Source organism: Coffea eugenioides, chromosome 2 (genome assembly GCF_003713205.1).
Source record: "Coffea eugenioides isolate CCC68of chromosome 2, Ceug_1.0, whole genome shotgun sequence".
Classification (NCBI taxonomy): Eukaryota; Viridiplantae; Streptophyta; class Magnoliopsida; order Gentianales; family Rubiaceae; genus Coffea; species Coffea eugenioides.
Genome location: NC_040036.1, coordinates 17,416,447 through 17,437,624, shown reverse-complemented (window position 1 = coordinate 17,437,624; position 21,178 = coordinate 17,416,447). Strand labels below are relative to the sequence as shown.

Below are 21,178 nucleotides of genomic sequence, written 5' to 3'. Positions count from 1 at the left end.
CCTTATGCCTACGCGGTTCTCCTTCTGAGCTTTATTTTGTCTATACTTAGGCAGCCAACCATTTAATAAGCTTCGTCAGCGTCTAAGACCATACTACCTTAACAATGTAACGGGAATGACGAAGCTGGACATGCATTACTGCTTGGGCTGGGATTAAGCAAAATACTAATATATATATATATATATATATAGAGAGAGAGATTTATGTTTTGACAGACGTGTGATGTTATGTGAGGGCAGCAGGAGCACACGTTCTTTGTTGACCTTTTTTTTTTGGTCAGATAGAGGTGGAGCTTCCTGGACGTGCAATGCATAATGCAGTTGGTACAATTCCCGTTTCCAATGTTGTTTTTCGTTGTACATTAGTCTGTGAGTTGTGTCATGTGACTCTTATGTACGTGTGTTTTCGTTTATTCTTGGCATCACCGACTTTGTGCACCCTCATATCATTATAATTGGTCTCTTTTGGCTTTAAACTTAGAAATCTAATTAATTGTAAACATTGTTGCCAATTATGAAGCTGTCAAGATTTTTTACAATCTCAGCCACCTTCATATCATTATAATTGGTCTTTTTTTGGCTTTAAACTTGGAAATCTAATTAATTGTGAACGATTGTTGCCAATTCTAAAACTGTCAAGATTTTTTACAACCCTAGAACCTACCTCCTTTTGTAATGGGAAAAAGAAAACAAAGCAGAATTTTTTTTAGAAAAAAAAAAGGGGAAGAAGAAGAAGAGACCTAGAGAAAGTACGATCAAAGAGAGGAACAGAAGAATAGAGAAAAACTGACAGACGAGGAAAATCAAAGGTAAAACTCCATTACTATACTAACTAGTATTATTGGAGTTGTAAACTACTATCAATCCAAAAGGAGACAAAAAAAAAAAAAACTATACATCTACTTTGGTAGAAAGTATATGGTAACAGGTGGTACTAAATCTAAATTACGTCCCTGCTTTGTAAAATATGAATGCAGTTCCAGAGCCTGATCATTAGAAATAGGTACATAACATAAGTGGCGTTTTGGTTATGACCCCATGACTGGGGTGATCCTCAAATGACCACTCAACTCCAGTTTTAGTCGTTTCCACGGTCCACTGTTATTGAAATAATTAATTTATGACATCCAATACAGATACAGTTACACGACAACTCCGTTCTTTTCCATCGCATTCCCATCCTATCAGATTTGGATCCAAGAACATATGCTAGTCAACAAGCTAGTGCGTCATATGCTGGTTATGTGCATGCTTCCATTGATTTTGGCTCCCTAGTCCTGTAATTTTTCTTTCAAGTGCTGGCTTTGAGGTGTGCTGTGACTTTTACACTAGTAAGCTTTTTATTTTCAGTTTTGCATTTCTGATGCTCATGTTGTTTTTGGACTTGATCTCCGTGTAATTTTTCAATAAAGATGCTTCTTTTCGACGTGATTCTGAAATGAATATAACAACTGTTTCTCAAGCACCTGCAGCATCATCAAGCGCTCTTGGCAATTAGAGAGATTGTAATCCAATACATTTTTGTTTAAGACTGTCAGATACCAAGGATTTGCTGATCAATCCCACCCCCATTATAAAGTGTTACTAGTGAGACCCTCTTGCTGTATTCATCGCTTCAGTTTCTAGTTTACGATACTGCAAAAGTTGGCTACCCCGCCTATTTCTTTTCAAGTTTTTACCTTATTGAATTGTATCTTATATGTACTTCTGAATTCTTTCCCTGTTTCTCTCTTGATTGTCTTCTATAAGCATTAATACATTGTTGTAAGAAGTTGGAAGATGAAGTTACAGTGGTGGTGAACAGGAAGCCACCTGACATAAGCGCAAGGTTTTCACTTCCTTGTTGATGCTATTGCAGGACCAGTCGGGTATGGAAATGGCATCGAAATCATTTAAGGCAAGCAGATCAAATTTATCAACGGTATCCGATATGTCAGAGTCACAGAATGGCAAGCCCCCACTGCCCCCGCATATGAGATATGGGCAGAGGAATACCTCTGGGAAGTACGTCAACCTTTCCAAGGATGATCTTGACAGTGAACTTGGAAGTGGTGACTATATGCGCTACATTGTGCAGATTACGAATACCTCTGACCACCAACCCATGGATTCCATCTCTCAAAAGGTTGAAGAGCAATATGTCTCAAATTCACTCTTTACAGGTGGGTTTAACTCGACTGCACCAGCTCATCTTATGGATAAGGTGATCGAATCTGAAGCAAAGCATCCACAAATGGCCGGTGCAAAAGGTTCCCCGTGTTCGATTCCTGGCTGTGATGCAAACGTGATGAATGATGAGAGAGGAAATGACATCGTCCCATGTGATTGTGGATTCAAGGTATGTAGGGAATGTTACATTGATGCGGTTAGAACAGGAGATGGGATTTGCCCTGGGTGTAAGGAGGAATATAAAGATGCTGAGTCGGATGAACTGCCAGAAAATGAGCAGACACTTTCACTTCCTGTGCCTCGTGCGATGTCAAGGCTGGAGAGGAGGCTGACATTGATGAAGTCAACAAAATCAATTCTCAAGAGAAGCCAGACTCGAGACTTCGATCAAAACCGATGGCTTTTTGAAACTAAGGGAACCTACGGTTGCGGCAATGCCATTTGGCCAGAGGATGGAGGATTTGTACATGGAAAGGATGATGAAGTCGTAGACCCTACTGACTTGAGGATGAACAAACAATGGAGGCCTCTAACCCGCAAACTTAAAATTCCATCTGCCATTTTGAGCCCATATAGGTACCATTTGTACTTTTTGGCATTTTGCCTTGGAGCACTAAAGCAGTACTCTTTTTATGGCCAGCATGTTTACATGTGTACAAAATGTGCTTGTAATTCAGTCTCTTTTTTTTCTGTTCCATGTGTTATAGGCTTTTGGCTCTTATTCGGATGGTGGTTCTTGCATTGTTTTTGGCGTGGAGAATAAATCATCCCAACAAGGACGCAATCTGGTTATGGGCCATGTCTGTGGTTTGTGAAATATGGTTTGCATTTTCTTGGATTCTTGACCAACTTCCAAAACTCTGCCCAGTAAATCGTGCTACGGATCTTAATGTCCTAAAAGAGAAGTTTGAAACACCTACTCAAATTAATCCTACAGGGAAATCTGACCTTCCTGGAATCGATGTTTTTGTCTCTACAGCAGATCCAGAAAAAGAGCCTCCTCTAGTCACTGCAAACACTATATTGTCCATCCTAGCAGCTGATTATCCAGTTGAAAAATTAGCTTGCTATGTCTCCGATGATGGAGGGGCTCTTTTGACCTTCGAGGCTATGGCAGAAGCAGCAAGTTTTGCTAATATTTGGGTCCCATTTTGTCGCAAGCATGACATTCAACCAAGGAACCCAGAGTCTTACTTCAATATGAAGAAAGATCCTTACAAAAAGAAAGTTCGTCCAGACTTTGTTAAAGATCGTAGACGCGTCAAGCGTGAGTATGGTGAGTTTAAGGTTCGAATCAATGGCCTTCCAAACTCTATCCGTCGTAGGTCTGATGCCTGTCATGCCAGGGAGGAAATTAAGGCACAACAGCAACAGAGACAAAATAATGATGATGAACTTGTGGAGAATGTCAAGATCCTGAAAGGTACATGGATGGCAGATGAATCACATTGGCCTGGGACTTGGATAAATCCAGCACCTGAGCACTCCAGGGGTGATCATGCCGGAATAATTCAGGTATGCTCTTCGTGGTATATGAACTTTGATTTTGCTAACCAAAAACCGAGAAAGTGAATGCAAAGTCACATATTAATGCAAATTTTTATTTTATTTTTTTGTGCAGGTAATGCTTAAACCTCCAAGTGATGAACCCCTGCAAGGAAATGCTGATGATGGGATAATTGACTTGACTGATGTCGATATCCGTCTTCCCATGCTTGTCTACATTTCTCGGGAGAAGCGTCCTGGCTATGATCACAACAAGAAAGCAGGGGCTATGAATGCCTTGGTGCGAGCTTCTGCAATCATGTCTAATGGTGCCTTCATTCTCAACCTTGACTGCGATCATTACGTATACAACTCCGAGGCATTGAGAGAAGGAATGTGTTTTATGATGGACAGAGGTGGCGATAGAATTTGCTTTGTTCAATTCCCGCAGAGGTTTGAAGGTATTGACCCTTCTGATCGCTATGCGAATCATAATACCGTTTTCTTTGATGGCAACATGAGAGCCCTTGATGGGCTTCAGGGTCCTGTTTATGTGGGAACTGGATGCCTCTTTAGGCGCATTGCTCTTTATGGCTTTGACCCCCCGCGCTACAAAGAAGATCACTCAGGTAGCTGCTTTGGTAGGCAGAAAAGACATTCTAAATTTGCCAATTCCTTGGAAGAAAACCAAGCCTTGAGGATAGGTGATTCTGATAGTGAAGAAATGAACCTCTCACTAGATCCCAACAAGTTTGGAAATTCAGTTTTTCTTCTTGATTCAATTCCCGTGGCAGAGTTTCAAGGACGTCCTCTTGGTGACCATCCGGCTGTAAAGAATGGACGATCACCTGGTGCCCTTACCATTCCTGGAGAACTTCTTGATGCATCAACTGTTGGAGAGGCAATAAGTGTTATCTCGTGCTCGTATGAGGAGAACACCGAATGGGGATCACGGGTTGGATGGATTTATGGCTCTGTCACAGAAGATGTTGTTACAGGGTACAGGATGCACAATAGGGGATGGAAATCAGTATATTGCGTGACAAAAGTAGATGCCTTTCGTGGGACTGCCCCAATCAATCTTACTGATAGGCTTCACCAGGTTCTTCGCTGGGCTACCGGTTCAGTTGAGATATTCTTCTCACGGAACAATGCCATTCTGGCAAGCTCAAGAATGAAGTTTCTGCAGAGAATTGCTTATCTAAATGTTGGAATCTATCCTTTCACCTCCATCTTCTTGATCGTCTATTGCTTTCTTCCTGCTTTGTCTCTTTTCTCTGGTCATTTCATAGTTCAAACTCTCAATGTCACATTCCTCATCTACCTGCTTATAATTACTCTCACACTCTCCATGCTAGCTATTTTAGAGATTAAATGGTCGGGCATTGAGTTACAGGACTGGTGGAGGAATGAACAATTTTGGTTGATTGGAGGGACTAGTGCCCACTTGGCTGCCGTGCTCCAGGGACTACTAAAAGTGATTGCCAGATTTGAAATTCCCTTCACTTTAACTTCAAAGTCAGCTGGTGATGACGAGGAGGATGAGTTTGCAGATCTCTACATTGTTAAGTGGACGTCTCTCATGATTCCGCCGATAACGATTATGATGGTCAACTTCATTGCAATAGCAGTTGGAATTAGCCGGACAATATATAGTGTTATACCACAATGGAGCCGCCTGTTAGGGGGAGTTTTCTTCAGTTTCTGGGTTCTAGCACATCTGTACCCTTTTGCTAAGGGGCTCATGGGCAGAAGAGGAAGGACGCCTACTATTGTTTTTGTTTGGTCAGGACTCGTAGCCATAATCATATCTCTTCTTTGGGTTTCAATTAATCCTCCAGATGCCACCAACCAGATTGGAGGTTCATTTCAGTTCGCCTGAGTAGTGATTTTAGTTTTGGGGTCAAATTGAGTCCCAAACTTGATAGGAGAATTTTTTTTTATTCTTTAGATTAATCTCCCTATGCAGCAATCTCAAGAGTTGTTACCCTTACATGCAAGTAGATCAGAACTATAATGGACATTCCAATATTCCTCGTACAAATTAAGAGAAACAGCTATATAAACGTTTTCCTCTTTGTTTTTCTTCAAACGAGGAACAGAGAATTATCAAAGTTTGAGAATATTGTCAATCATAAGTAACCAAGAGAAAAACTGTTGCAAGAAAAGAGGGACTTCACCAGATTTTAAGTTGGTTTCTAGTTATTTAGCAGTATCAATCACTAAACATTTGGACCATCTATTTCTTGTTCGCCTTGTTCTTCTTGTAATCTTTTTGCCTTGATTTCATCATCTTCCCTCTTCTTCTCGAGGAGGAAGTGAATTAAATCTGCTAATGCCCCATCTGCATCCTCGTTTCTCAATAACTGCTCCCCTACCTCAGCCGGAGACACCTTGACCTCCTCCAGCAGATTGTTGATTTCGTTGAAACGAGGGTGGGTTCTCAGCTTCAGATAATTCAAGGCAAGAGTCTTGAAGGCGCAGGGCGTGCAGTACGACATATGGATATGCATGTCCATCCGACCAGGCCGCAGCAGAGCAGGGTCCAAGTGCTCTTTATGATTGGTTGTAACCACTATTATCCGCTCATCTCCGCAACTTGACCACAGCCCGTCAATGAAATTAAGCAATCCTGACAATGTCACCTAAGAAATGTTCCAAAATGTAAGCAGGAAATGGTTCAAAATTGATTTGGATAATCAAAATCTAAATTTTTGTGCAGCTTACAAGTAACGACAGCTTTCTTCTTGAGATGTACTAAGATTACGTACATTAGATACCACATAGCACTGATCCTTAATCCTCATGGCTCTTAATACCATGACATCAATCTATCGGACAAAAGTCGGCCCTTAAGATGGTAGGGCACAATTTTTCATTTTTCTGGAAGGAAATAATGGGGAGAGGCAGCTAAGGCCCTTGTAAATGAATGCATTTCTCAAAAAGAAGAGAATCAGAGAGAGTTGATATAGCTTACTTGGTTAGGTTTATTTTTTCGAACGATGTTTATAGTCTGAGCTTGGCTGGCTTGATTTGAGCGAAGGATCTTCAAAGCTTGTTCTTCTGCCTTCCGGTCTTCCAGTTCAAGAGTGCAATCTATGTCCTCAACAACAAGTATGGACCGATTTGCCGTGTTAATTAACAGCCTTCTAAGGTCAGAATTGGCATGAATATCAGTTAGCTCCAGGTCATAAATGTCAAAGTTAAGGTGGTTAGCCATGGCTGCGATCAAGCTTGATTTCCCTGTCCCTGGAGGACCGTATAACAAGTACCCTCGTTTCCAAGCCTTGCCTACATCTCTATAAAACTGCCTTCTTCTAACAAACCTGTCAAGATCGTCCATGATAATTTTCTTCAGCTCTGTGTCCATTGCCAACGTTTCAAACGTTGCAGGATGATCAAGCTTGATGGAGTGCCATGAATAATCTCCGGAGTATCTTCGCATATGATCGCTACTCAGAGTATGAATCTTTATAGTTTTTTGCTCTTCTTTCACATTCTTAGATTCCTTGAGAATAAAAGGAAAGTACGATTCAAAGACCAATTTCTTGTGTTTCTTGTGGAAACATAGCTCAAGATAACGTATCTCTGCCTGCTGGCTTGAACCTTGACCGGAATACGAATACTTGACGCTGCTCTTCGATTCGAGCTGCCTTGTGACTTGCCTCCACTTGAATTGCACCCCCTTGAACTTGTCAATGATTTCTTGATTTCTTGCCATTGATGTTGTTTCTTGCTCTCTTTCTCGGCCATGCTGACCATAAACCTTGCTGTGGAAGGGGAAATTTTTTCGCCTATGTAGATGTCAGCTGCCTTGTATATCTGATTCACTCCAAGGCCCGCGTATTCTTCAATGATCAAGACAATCTCAGGGGAAAATGATCTGAAGAACCTATGGATACTCGAGTAAACGTACGGTTGGAGTTCATATGGGATTAAGTCCCGGGCTATGGACCGGATCACCATAGCAGAAGCTGCCACAGACGCAGCAGCGGAGACGATTGTCCCAGCAGAAGGCATGTTGTTGGCATCAGAAAAGATGGCGGGCATCGTTGTCCTGCTGTCTGCGACTGGAATTTCAATAACGACTTTTACCGAAGCCTGAAACCACACAACACGAAGACAGAGGGAATTTCTTTCCACGCACAAAGATTAACTTCTTAATTTGTTCCCTAAATTCACCTCAATACGACGATACCTTCACCTGCCCGCTCGGAAAATGGCACCACCTTATGTGTGCCTAAGAAATGCCGCAAGGAAAAACTATTCATTACTGGATACTAATAAAATTAGTAGTGTTAATGTATGGACGTCATGTGATGTTGGGTCTTCGTGGCAACTTCACTCGTCTTTTCCTGCTTGACTTTCTCAATAAATCCATCTAAACAACTGCTAATACTTTTTCATCAGTCGCTTTTAGCAATTGTCCTGTTAGGTGTGAAACCTTCAACTATTGCAGCAGCGACTTCAATGGGTCGAATTTTCCAATTCTGTGCGCATATTTCCAACCGCCGTAGACTTGAGACGGCAGCGCCAGTACTTAGTGGAGGGTAATAGAACAAGTCTTGCCCTGAAGATTATTGTTCTTTTTCTTCTAACTAAAGACCAAAGACCAAAGAGCCATAGACGGCAGCCGTACAAGCTTTCCAAAGACTCCTACAGTAATACATTAGTGTATGTTTTTTAAAATGAAAAACAAAAAGTTCCATATCTTTTAGTCTTTTCTTTTTCTTTTCTTTTTTTTTTTGGGCACATAGTCTTGTGATTTTTCGAAAGGTGAGTTTTAAGTAAATTACTACCTTGGATAACTAACTAACTACTACTTGTTTCCGTGTCTTGATCAATATTCAATAGTCTTGTCTGGCAACCTTTGAACTCCAACTGAGGATTTGCCAACTTTTGCCATTCCCTTCGATGCCGTGAGAAATGGAAGAAATTCTTTGCTCAGAAAATTGGGCTGAAATTCTGATAATTGTTGGAATATTAGTGGGCTTCACAACAGTGGTCTGAAGTTTCAGCCTAATCTTCGCTTCCGGCCCTTGCCCACTGACCACTTTGTAGGTTTAAATCAAACAGTTGGACGTCTGAAATCTGAATTAGGCTGGGCCAGATCAACGTGTAAGGTGAAGGTGGGTCGAATGTACTTTTAAATTAGTCATGGGCACACGCAACATAAACCACGCAATACTGGACGGTTTAAAATTGGGAGCGTGGTAAACAAAACGAAATGACTCCAAAAGAATGGAGTACTTTCCGTTTTATTTATTTATTATTTATTTAAAAAAAAAGAAAAGAAAAAGAGAGGAGTGTGCGTTCATGAGCGACTTTAGGTGGGTTTTAGGTGACATTGGCATATAAGGAGTATTATAATTTCCCTTCTTATTATTATTTTATTTCATTTTCTGTTTCTTCCAGCTTTTGTACTTTTTTTAAAAATTTTCAAAATTGAAATACATAAGAACAAAACGACAAGCATAATACATCAGCGACAGTGGTGTCGCAGATTTACAGCCGTTGTTTAGTCATTCAATTGGTTCTGCGTTTTGCACTCCATTTCCTGAACTTTTTTTCGGCTTTAACTTCCAACTTAGCGAACTTAAAGTGACATCTATTTTGAAGTAACAGTAATGTATGACTCCAAACTAATTGCATGATAAAAGCTGCAATCTTAAACTGAAGTTTTTTCTTTCTTTCTTTTAAGAAAACTTTTAAGAAAAGCAAATGTGACGGTTTATAACCCAATGCAGACGACCTTCGGTCGTCGGTTGTAGTATAAAATTATTATCTTCCATGCCGATAGCGCTTTAAATCTCAGACACGCAAAAGACACCGATGTTAAACTCAGACTAGATAGCGACTCGACTAATCTAGTGAGGGTGTTTGGATAGGAGATTATTTATCCAAATATATTTACTTACATCACCATTATAATTTTCAATATACCTTTTTATCTCACATACATCACATCACAAAAGTGCTATAATAAAAAATATCTCAAATAATTTATAATCCAAACATCAGGAATTAATTGGTCGGATCAGTCAGACCGTTCTCAAAAACCTGCTGACGTCAGCATGATGTTATAATTATTTTATATTTTTATAAGTTTTATAAATATTGAAATTAAGTTTTTGATTATATCTGATCAATCATGAAAAATGCTCCAAAAATATTAGATTTGCAATCAAATATACACCTAATAATTATATATATAAATGTGAATTCATAGTAAAAATATATCCATTCTCCCAAAACTACTCGAGAAACTAAATTACAACAAATTAATGCAAGTTGGAATCACTAATACTAAATTAATGAGACCATAGGGATGAAAACATCTTGATTTAGAGATCATTTAGGAAAGTAGGTGATTTTAATATTTACGCTAAATGGGTGGCATTTTCTTATTTCTATTAATAAATGAAAGTGTTACAATTTAGATAATTCAAATTACATTTGGAGAAAAGAAAAAAGAAAAGTTTGAGAACCGGATCAATCAATCGAATCGGGTAACTGGTTTAATCGATTTTTTATGATTTTGACTGATTTTTTACCAAAACGGTTTTATACTACAAATCAGTTGGGGAAAAAAATGTCGGTTCACGGTAGGACCGGTCAAACCAACTGGTCCGATCTGGGTTTAATAATTACAGAGTCTACAGTTCCCGCGGGCAATCCGACTAGGGATGGCAACGGGGCGGGGGCGGGCGGGTGACCCTCCCCCCCCCCGCCCCCGTGCCCCCCCCGCCCTCCTACTCCCCCCGCCCGCCTTGCCCCGCTGCCCCGCGGGGTTAATAAAATTTTATTATATAATTTTATTATAATTAAATTTTAATAAATAATCAAGTACTAAAATATCAACACATCACCAAATTATTATTCATTGTAATTTTACAATTGAAACTCATAAAAACAATCAAACAGAAGTTATTTGAATACAATCCAATATGATAAAATAAATATAATTAAAATAATCAAGTTTTCACTTTTAGTACAAATGCAATCACTAATTCATTATTGTGTTTGTGCTTTTTTTTGAGAAAAAAGTGTTATTCTATTAAGTGTAATTAGAAATTTAGTATAAATGTATTAGTAAATTTAGTATAACTAATTAATAAATTTTATTAGTAGACATGTATAATTATTCATATAATTGATATATCAATTATATTACATAAACTAATATACATTATATAATACATCTAACTAATAATATCATTATCATAAGTTTATAACTAATTAACTTACATATTATATATAATTATATATATTTATATATATATTTTTTTGTTTTGCGGGTGGCGGGGCGGGGGTATACTATACCCCCGCCCCCTGCCCCGTTTCTAAGCGGGGGGAAAAATTCCCCCCCCCCGCCCCAACCCCCGCCCCGAGAGCCCCCCGCGGGCACCCGCCCCCATTGCCATCCCTAAATCCGACTGATTCTATAACCTGGTAATTACCAATAGTTCCAGTGATCAACCCTCATACTATTTTGTTGTGTATCCTTAGGACAAAACTGTACACAAATTTAGGGAATTAGTCTAACCAAAAAGTTGAGGTACCTTTAAGTGAAAAAACAAATATACGGAGTCTACAGACTCACGACACAAGTATACCAAAATAGCAAGGCCCTTTGTCGAAGGCACACCCAAGAAAAAAAAACAATAATTAATTTTTTATATACAGACAGCTTAATAATTTTTTTTTACACTAATAATTTTGGATATATGTTACATGTGCATATTTTGAATTTTAAATTTGAATTCGTATGATGTAATATAATCTAAACCTGTTATAATAAAAAAAATTATACGCTGATAATTTATAAACAATACAATACAATATAATATAGATCCTCAAATTATCTGGACGCTTGTTCAACAGACTCAAACTCTCCAAAGTGACTTGTAAATCGGCTCGATTGTAAAATTTGGGGGGTTTATTATAATCTTATTAATAACATATATATATGTATATATATATATATGTATGTATGTATGTATGTGTGTGTATTAAACATAAAGATTCTTTTTCCTTTTCCTTTTCCTAACAGAATGAGTGCCGCGTAAGAACTGACTCACTTGTCACGGGTTCATGTCCAGATGGCTTTTTACTTTGACGAGAGATGCCATTATACTTGGTTGATATTAGCATGAAATATTCGAATAATAACTTAGCTGTATTATGGCATCGGAGCATATACGTTTCCTAGAACAAGCATTTGGAATTTTAATCGAAAGCGCCAATTTATACTAGTCTGGGATAACTGCCTGCAATACTAACCCAGAAAGCTTTTCCACATTGCAGTTATGCGTTCTGATGTAAGAATTTATCAGTTGATTCCCCGAAATTTTCCCAGGTGCCTATATGCCTATGCGTGCTGAAAATATTCTGCCGGCCTCATTTCATACTAAGCCATCAATATCATGCCTCAACTTTTTTTTGTCCCTTGTATTTTTCACCCCATTCCATTTCCAGTTCAGGGTATGCCGCATTTATTCTTACGAATAATCATCATATTACCCCCGGCGTCACACCAAGTGGATATTTGTGCTTAGACTCAAAAAAGAAAAGAAAAGAGGACTACATAATTGTTCATATATGTATATATACATACACATAATACACACACATTAAAAAAATATAAAAAAAAAGTTTTTCTTTTTTCCTTGAGGAAAAAAACTGATGCTAAAATAGGAGATATAGAACCATGTTATATTAAATTGTTCTTATTATTTAGATAAACATCATTCAGAGATAGTCTTGTTATGGCTATGGATTTTAAGGTACTACTAATTTCCAAAAAAGGAAAAATACATTAAAGAGCTGCAAGAAGAAGAGAGGAAGCGAGGGGATTACACAGAGGTATTATAAGTTTCGAAGGAAACACTGTGAAAGCTCTTCTTCCTCCCTCAAAGCCCTCTGCTGCCGAGCAATAAAAGCCTCCACAGTTCGTCGGAACTCTTCATTGCTCATTTCGTCCTCCTTATATGAACTACCCAACACCGCCGGCTTCTCCTCATTATCTACATGTCCCCTGCATTTAACCGTTGCCAACCGCCTCAATTCTCGGCCAGCACACTCCTGCTGCACCGCCCTCTTCAAGTTTTCCGATTGGCTCCTCTGAATCTTTACCTTCCTTTCCTTGGTATTATCACTACGGGAATTGTGTGCATCAGAACTCACTGCTACTTCTCTACTGACACAAGTGCTGCCACTCTGTTTCCTCTGTTTTTTACACGCAGTATTTTCTTCTTTATAAACACTTGGATTCTTTTCAGAATTAATTTTAACGTATTCGTCGTACAAATCTAGCTTACTGTTGACTGTCGTGTCAGCATTTTTCGCAGATGGATGCCCAGATTTGAGAAACAGGACGAGGACTATGGCGTTGCCAAGGATGAATACAAACCCGGGACTCACCGCCGTGACCGAGAATCCCCTGAAATACTCACCTGAGAGCTTAAAAGCGACAGGAAGTTGGACTGTGAAGCTGGAGACTATGATCAACAATATGCAGAACTCCATCAGGCGGAACATGGCCGTAATCTTGTGAAGCCTGCGGTGCCGTAGCTTGGCGTTTGCTTTCTCCATTTGGATTTTGTGGAAGTGGAAGGAATCCATTTCAGGACAGCTGAACTGTTTGTCACTCTGATCTCTAGTGGAGGTTTTGAGAATGATCTTTCTTTTTATTTAGGGGGCTTCACTCGAAGGAGAATTCCTTTGAGGTCAAGAACTTGGCTAGAGCCAGTGGATTCAAGACACGGCAAACATGAATTATTGGGACCATATTGAAGCTGGAAGAAATACAGAGAGGATAACAGGACAAGTGTGAAGCAGTAGAGAAACACAGAGAGTAAATGTGTGTTGCTTTTTATGGCCCTTGAATGAAATTGTGGTAATAATTATGTTTTCTCCACACTTGGCCTTCGGAGTTGGGAGTGGTTGTCACTTTGAAGACAAAAAATATCATTGTGGTGGTGCGGTATTTATAGGAACACAAAAAATAGATTCTTTGTTCCTTCTTTTTTTTTTTTTTCAATTATTATCATTTTTTCCCCCTTTATTGCTACTTTTACTATGGGGTATATCTTGCAGAAAGTCTAGCACAATAATTAAGTGCTGGCTAACTGGTAGCTTTAGTTGGGCGGAGATTTTTTCTAGAAATGAATATTTGAATCAATTCTTGAGTTGATTCTAGCAGCTGGCTAAGGGTTTAATTAGGATTTAAATATCTGCGTTGCATCTATTATCTATTTTGGATAAGAAAGTTGAGGCATTTAGTTCCAGCAGAGAGACAGGTAACCAATGTCTAATATGGAGACAAGCATCGGATTATGCTCATGGGGAAAAAGACATTATTGCCATGCGCCAAAGATACTTGTCCCACGAAGGGAAAAAAAAAAGACATAAAATATAGAATATAGTTAGTAAATGCGGATGTGTGTAATACGATATATTATATGATACTTTTTTATTTAAACTATGATTAAAAGTTCGGCATGAAGTATGTGTTCGGCAAAATTATGCATATAAATTTGTAAGTGAATAGTATGAATATATTTGAAAGTTACGGAACTAAAAATATGGATGAATTTACCATGGTCTTCAAAGACTATACTACATTTATACTAATTTTAAACTTGTCTTTTGGTATGAGACGTTAAATACATTAAATTTTTATCACCTCATTATTTAAATATGCATAAATATACAATTATTCTTATATATGTCACTTTTATTTTGTATATAACTTATAAGTATGTCATTATCCTTACTCAAATTTTAAAAAAATTAAGTAAAATATGTTAAAAGTTCACTGCCTGCTATATACGGTTAATTGAAATGCATAAATATTTTTTACAGTATTTTTGAAACGTATAAAATATGAAAGTTCTTTGCCATCAATCTCTCCATTTACTGTTAATTGTTTGTTAGATTGAAACACGTAGTAGTATCTTCTTCCGCAGAATTTAACTTCAAAATCTGACGCAACTCCTTGAGAAAGATGACGTGAGAAACCCACAATTATTATTATAAGGAGCTAATTACTACTCCCTCCCTTTTTTTTATAACTGACGTTTAAGATTTTGCATACCAATTAAGAAAAGTTTTTCATTGCTTAAATCTGTACACTACTTTCCTTTTGTACCCTCATTAATTGTCCAATTCACCCATATTTTCTCTCACTAGAATACGGAGGGGCAGATAATTACTAGGGTTGTTACAAAGAGAGAAGCAATAATTACTAGGAGTAGTAATTAAGAACCCTGTATTGGAAAAGAGAGATAAAAGGGTAAAATTGTGAAAAAAATAATAAATACTGTATGGGGATAATAAAACGACAGATAAAAGTACACTAGAGCAAATTTCTTAAACGTCAGTTATAAAAAAAGGGAGGGAGTATCATGTTGCTAAAATTTACAGTTAATGAAATGACAATTCGAGGTTGACATGTTCGCTACGTGTTTCCACGTGTTAATCCGGTACCCAAGTGTTGCCATTTCATTGGAGCTGAATGTTGATCACCTCCTTGCTTACGAGCTAAGAAACGGACACGTGGCAGCTGCTTTCGCTTCACGAAGTCTACCTCCCGCCTTTGGGCGTATAAAGGGCTTTGAGTTGAGCCCACCACGCACAATTTCAGTTAGCTGGTACTGGTAGTCCTCCTTTTCCCGTGAGCGTGAGGGAGAGACTTTAAAAAACCTGCATTTGTCTAAGATTCTTTAATTTCGTTTCTTATTATTTTTATCAAGAGGGATGTATTGGCGAAACGAAATAAATCTCGAGAGTCCACGGGGACACCAAACCTGTCTTCTCATCGCTTTAAGACTTGATGATAGAGCTTTAATAAAAAGGAAGAGGCAGCCCACAGTTGAGTTAAAACTGCTTGAGCTTCTAGTTTCCGTTTCCTTTTGGATCAATGGAGCTTTTAAAACCCTTTTTGAATATGAGAAAGCTCTGCCGCTTGGCTTGCATTTGCCTTGGAGTCCTATTATTTTCATATACTGTTCTTCTTTTGGTGAAGCATAAGCACTTGTTTTTCCTTTCCGTCTCAAAACAATCTCTAGTTCCGCAAGGCCAATTATTAAAACACTTGAGAAAGAAGTAGAGTCACTTGCGTACAAAACACCTGCTCATGCTCTTGGTAGGCAACTGCTTAGAGCAATTTTTTTTTTTTTTTTTGGGAAAGCATCTTCAACAATTTTCTCCTACGCCTTGACATCTTTCTTCCTCGTGTTATTCTTATATCTACATATCAAAGGAGAAGCACTTGAGTTGGTAGGCAGGATTAGCGTGATGATACGCTAACAGTAATAAATGAAACTCAAGAGTACAAAGTAATATTCAAGGATTAAGTGTTAAGAAAAGCAATAACGAAATGGTCTCTATAGCCGTCACTCTTCCACCAAGATTACGATGGAAGGGTAACCTCCAAACTTTTCTCCTAACAGCCGATGATACCACCTCAGTTGACAGCTATCCAAATACAAATTAATATGGAGTTTCAGTCTTATTCAACTGTACTTTTTATTTGGTGAGTACAATATGGATAATACCTTACATAATCTCAGTGCACAAGAAGATAACTACTAAACACCTTAACTGGTTACATAATCTTAGGACCGGTTTGATAACCCAATTCAATACTTAAATTTAATGGATTCAGACCGTTTGATAACCAAAAATTGAACATCTGAATAAATTAAGTGGTACTAAATTTTCTAAGCAAAACTTGCTCCAAAAAATAAGTGATAAGCTATTCACTTATCACTGAATGTGATGTGCATTCAAACGTATTAGATTTAATATTTAACAATTCAATAACTTAATAGATTCAGACTTCAATTTTATCAAACGCACCCTTAGCGTATAATATACTATTTGATTTAAATACATGTCATATATATAAAATTTAAAGTTCAAATTCAAATTTTATGATATGTATCCAGATGTACTAGTGTATATATTGACAGTGCATCAAAGAATACGATGGGTTAATTGTTTTTTTTTTTTCCCAATTGTATTTTGCTGTCCTTGATCGCAGAATGTGTGACACCAGTGAAAGGCGGGTATGATTGTGTAAAGCACGAATCCAAGTAGGTGATTAAAGAAGTGGGTCCAGTGGGCAGGAAAGATTAGTGAATTATTGGGCTCTGTGGCAGGCGGCCCTTTCATTCCAAATGAGCCGGATCTCTGGGCTCCATTATGGTGGCCAGTCTAAATTATCCCAAAGTGTTAGTTAATTAGATCCAAAAGTGGGAGACAAGCACCTTTTTCAAGCAGCAACCACTTGTTCAATTATTATACCACCCCACCCCCCCAAATTGCTTCAGGTCGTATCAGAATATATATCGATAATTATATAATGTTGCTTCTAAATCCAGAGTTGATGAAAAGTAAATCAATCTTTTCATTGATCTTAATGCATCTTTTTGATTCTAAAAGGCTACACAGAAGGATAAGGGTGCACTCATTAAGCTCAAATCTAGTTGGCTTTTGATTATAAAGAAATAACCTCGTACAGTAGAGTTTGTTATTCTTCGGTTAATGGAAGATTAACATAATAGTCTAAGCCTTTTTCTTTATATCGGGCGGTACCGAAGCTTTATTTGAGGAGTGGTGGATGATTCGATGACACGACGAAGGTGATTAGATGGATTTGTTATACTTCAAAGATTGAATGACAAAAAGGAGATTCCACATTGAAAAATAGACCCGTATGCCCCCATCTCCATGAGGCGTATAGATGCTCTTCGCCTCATCTTTGTGCACACGGTACAACCGCGGGAAGGGGAAGCCAAACATCCCCCGTCCCCTCCCTCTCTTTTGGCGAATTCGTCTTTCCCTTGTGGAATAACAGTAGCAATAGTTAAGCACATCACTGTGAATTTATCACACGCGAAAGTCCTCGTACCTGTGAACCAACTTTCCTATAACTCCTAATGAAACTGAGAAACACAGATGTTGATAGGATCCGCTTTTTGCTAGTAGTGATGGTAGTTTTTCGAGGACAAGATTTCGAGTTTTGCAAGATTATTGCCAATGGGCTTGATGAGAGAAGGGCAATGACAATGAGTGTGGACAATGTGATGGCAACCAACGAACGTCTTTGGTTCATATTTCGAATTATGAGAGATTATGAATCGAATTATATAAAATTTGATTTGACAATTTTGTTCTTAAAAAATAATCACGTACGAGGCACGCGGTGGATTCCAACCAAAATTTAGTCGGAAACTTAGGTAGGGATCAAATTTGATCAATGTGAATTTATGAAGGACATAAAATTACTGTTTTAAAAGTGAGAGATGAAAAAAGTCATCTTGTAAACGTCTTTGATTCATATTCTGAAATCGAAACAATAAATGAGAGAACCCATTTTAGTTTGGAAGAGTCATAGAATTCATTTTATTAAAGTGTCAAACAGTTTGAAGCCCAAATTATAAGTGGGAAAGGAGAGCGAGCAAAATCTAATATTTTCATTCCAAATGATTCATGAATTGGTCAACCAAACATCTGGTATGGGTATCTTTACCTTTGATACCCGTTTATTATGCCCTTTATATCCATTTACCAAACACTCCCTCAGGAATTCAACGAGTGGCCTTCGAATTTGGAGGGAAAAAAGAAGCGAAAGGGTTCGGCCTAATGAATTCATGAGCCCAATACGCTAATTGTTACCTAAGCAGCCCAAGTACAAGAACCCTTCGGATGTGCCCAAAGATAAATAGACCCGCGGCTTTTAACACGCCCTTAGTGACCCACTAACTGCTCTGCTAGGGGCGAGAACTTTCCAGCAGCCCGGAGGATCCTTATTAAGTAACCCACTGGGCTGATCGTTCAACGAATACTTGTTTCATTAGCCGATCGGCCCATCTCAAATCTGAAAACCCTTTTAACATCCCAACACGACGCCGCTTAGCTCGAAGAGAAGCAAATAAAAGCCCCAAGCCCTAGCAGGTTTAAGATTTATTTGGCCGGTCTCTTCGCTTCTCTCCACTCTTTAGTCCTCCGCCGCACCCAAGAAAAACCCTAGAACTCCTCATCTCCTGCAATGGTTGGTCGTCCTTGTGCTCTGCTATTCTCCATATCTACTTGTCGAATTCGAGGTCTTTGATGGTGTATTTTGAATTGATTTTGTTGGTTTGTGGTTGTTTGCAGGCGCCGAAGAAGGATAAGGCCCCACCTCCGTCCTCCAAGCCAGCCAAGTCCGGTGGCGGGAAGCAGAAGAAGAAGAAGTGGAGCAAGGGAAAGCAAAAGGAGAAGGTCAACAACATGGTGCTCTTCGACAAGGCCACCTATGACAAGCTGCTGTCTGAGGCTCCTAAATACAAGCTTATTACCCCTTCTGTTCTTTCCGACCGTCTCAGGGTATTTTCGCTTACTCCTTTTTTAGATTTACTTGCGATGTTTTAGTTTTATGGTAGCGTATGCTGGTTATTCTAGATTTGCCTTGACTTGCTTGTGCATGAGATTCTTACTGTTGTTAGGTTACTGGATAGTTATCCGTATCTACGACTGGAGCAGGAAATGAAGAAATGTTTATAGATGCTTAGTTTTCTTTTTTGTTCAACATGGGTAGCTATTCGTGAGTTTGATGACTACTCATGGTTATGGTTTTTTCGATATAAATTGGATGGATGTGAATTAGTCTACACGGAAAGATTGCTCTATTTTCTAAATTTACCTCTCTGGGAATTGGTTGAGATGATATTGACCTATGGAATAACTCTTCTCGTTGTGCACATAGCACAAACACTAGCCTGAAGCTCACAATATTCTTGACCTCTCAATTGAGTACTGTTTGGTTGATTTCCTGCTTACTTTGTGCTATGTATTTGTCCTGTATACCTATTAATGGGGAACCTGTAGAAGGGTTGTAGTGTTCGGTAGTAAATATAAGTGTCACTGTCCGAGCTTACCTTCTGATTGTTCGCAACAACAAATCCATATTCATTAGGAAAAAGTTAAAATTCCCAGATCACGGTTTTGAGAAGTCCACTTTTACCATTTTTAGAGTTGTCGGTATTATGATTTAAAGATTATTTCCTACTAAGTGGCTATTTTCTCAGAGCGTATTGATGTTTCAGACAAACGACTTAAGGTTTCTACCCAAGCATTTTAACAGGACACTGATCTATTTTATTCTTAATTCGTTGTTCACTCCTTATTTTTTTTATTTCCTTTTCTCTGCCTTGTTGATTTTTCTCAATCCCTTAATTTTCTGATGTGGTAAAATTTTCATTTGATTCTTCAATTAAAGAGTTTTTCTGTTAATTTGTTTCATGGAATAACCTTGCAGATTAGCGGATCACTTGCAAGGAAGGCTATCAGGGAACTGATGGCTAGAGGTTTGATCAGGATGGTCTCAGCTCATGCGAGCCAGCAGATATACACCAGAGCTACCAACACTTAGACAAGATTGTTCTTTCAACTTGCTTAGGAAGAGTTGAAATGTTTTTGGTTATGTTAGACTTGTGTCTGTCTTTGAAATAGTTCTATTTTTGTCTTCTATTAAATGCTGTGAGACGTATCTATTGTCCTACTTGAAGGATGTGATCACAATTTTAAGTTTGATACTGAATTTTTTTCTCAGGTTCATGGTTTATACCATTCTGTAGTTTATCATTGTTACTCTTTTGTTGACTCGGTTCCCATGTCTGGATGGATGTCTTTGAAGCATTCAATCTTTGTCATGATGCAGTTTACAAGCCACAAAACCTGTTCCTGGGGTGTGTGTGATGTAATGCTACCTCTTCCTAGTTGAGGCATGTGTTCTTGGTATTTTGGTTTCTAGAAAGATAATTCTCGATTTGTGCAACAGAAATGGTACATGGAACTGGTGATTGGTGAGCGTCCGGCTGAAATTTGCATCGCTGGGTGATGGTTGTAGTTGGAACTACGGATAATAATTTCAGAAGCCTCCTTTAAGTTTAATGGCAGTTGCACTGGCTCTCCTCAAGGTTTCAAGAATTTCAGAAACCTCTCTTAGAACACGGTCATGTTTTGAAATTCGGACTGGGTAGTGATTTTGTGGGGCTTAGGGAGATCAGGGTTGGATTCATTGAATAATGGGGATGTTTGTTATAAATATATTTAATTTCATAATCATAAATGATTAAGTAAAATTAAAAACAGCTGGAATTGCAGTAGGAATAAGTTGAAACCGAAATTGAAGGTTTCAAAATCATAACAGAGCCGGTTTCAATTCTACTACACTCCTATAATATAATATAATATATGGGAACTGCTCTCTCTCCTCTATAAAGGATGATTCCTTTGAAGGATAAAATGGAAAAATATTATGGGCGGTCTTCCTATTTATCAAACCGAGGCTGATCATAAATATCAATGCATTATTGAGGCGGGGAGTTACCGCCTGTACACTGTACAGTGACGTGAGCTTCTTCCATTTGAACCGTCCACAGGGTTGGCAAGATCCACCTTCGTTTACGACTCGACGGCAAATTGCAAAGTGCTTCCAAATTTTTGGACTACAAACCGAAAGAAAAGATATCTG

The 21,178-nt window shown here is 38.4% G+C and overlaps 3 protein-coding genes and 1 pseudogene across 3 annotated transcripts; 2 read left to right on the top strand and 2 right to left on the bottom strand.

Moving 5' to 3' along the window:
- The first annotated feature begins 1,870 nt into the window (after positions 1-1,870).
- Positions 1,871-5,577, top strand: LOC113763575 (cellulose synthase-like protein D3). The gene is made up of 3 exons (XM_027307411.1): positions 1,871-2,745; positions 2,877-3,684; positions 3,791-5,577. The coding sequence occupies exons 1-3, from the start codon at positions 1,871-1,873 to the stop codon at positions 5,534-5,536; spliced, it is 3,429 nt and encodes a 1,142-aa protein (XP_027163212.1). The 3' UTR covers positions 5,537-5,577.
- A 94-nt stretch (positions 5,578-5,671) lies between these two features.
- LOC113763576 lies at positions 5,672-7,871 on the bottom strand (annotated as a pseudogene).
- Positions 7,872-12,370: 4,499 nt separating this feature from the next.
- Positions 12,371-13,595, bottom strand: LOC113762587. Its single transcript, XM_027306099.1, has one exon. The coding sequence runs from the start codon at positions 13,276-13,278 to the stop codon at positions 12,523-12,525; it is 756 nt and encodes a 251-aa protein (XP_027161900.1). The 5' UTR covers positions 13,279-13,595; the 3' UTR covers positions 12,371-12,522.
- A 5,010-nt stretch (positions 13,596-18,605) lies between these two features.
- Positions 18,606-20,337, top strand: LOC113761687 (40S ribosomal protein S25). Its single transcript, XM_027304782.1, has 3 exons — positions 18,606-18,715; positions 18,820-19,029; positions 19,961-20,337. The coding sequence occupies exons 1-3, from the start codon at positions 18,713-18,715 to the stop codon at positions 20,072-20,074; spliced, it is 327 nt and encodes a 108-aa protein (XP_027160583.1). The 5' UTR covers positions 18,606-18,712; the 3' UTR covers positions 20,075-20,337.
- The last annotated feature ends 841 nt before the right edge of the window (positions 20,338-21,178 follow it).

Excerpts from the sequence above, each read along its gene's own strand:
- LOC113761687 (XM_027304782.1), top strand. Across the intron at positions 19,030-19,960 it reads TTCTTTCCGACCGTCTCAGG|ATTAGCGGATCACTTGCAAG; the intron begins GTATTTTCGCTT and ends ATAACCTTGCAG.
- LOC113763575 (XM_027307411.1), top strand. The coding sequence starts at position 1,871 with ATGGAAATGGCATCGAAATCATTTAAGGCAAGCAGATCAAATTTATCA. Across the intron at positions 2,746-2,876 it reads GCCATTTTGAGCCCATATAG|GCTTTTGGCTCTTATTCGGA; the intron begins GTACCATTTGTA and ends CATGTGTTATAG. Across the intron at positions 3,685-3,790 it reads ATCATGCCGGAATAATTCAG|GTAATGCTTAAACCTCCAAG; the intron begins GTATGCTCTTCG and ends TTTTTTGTGCAG.
- LOC113762587 (XM_027306099.1), bottom strand. The coding sequence starts at position 13,278 with ATGGATTCCTTCCACTTCCACAAAATCCAAATGGAGAAAGCAAACGCC.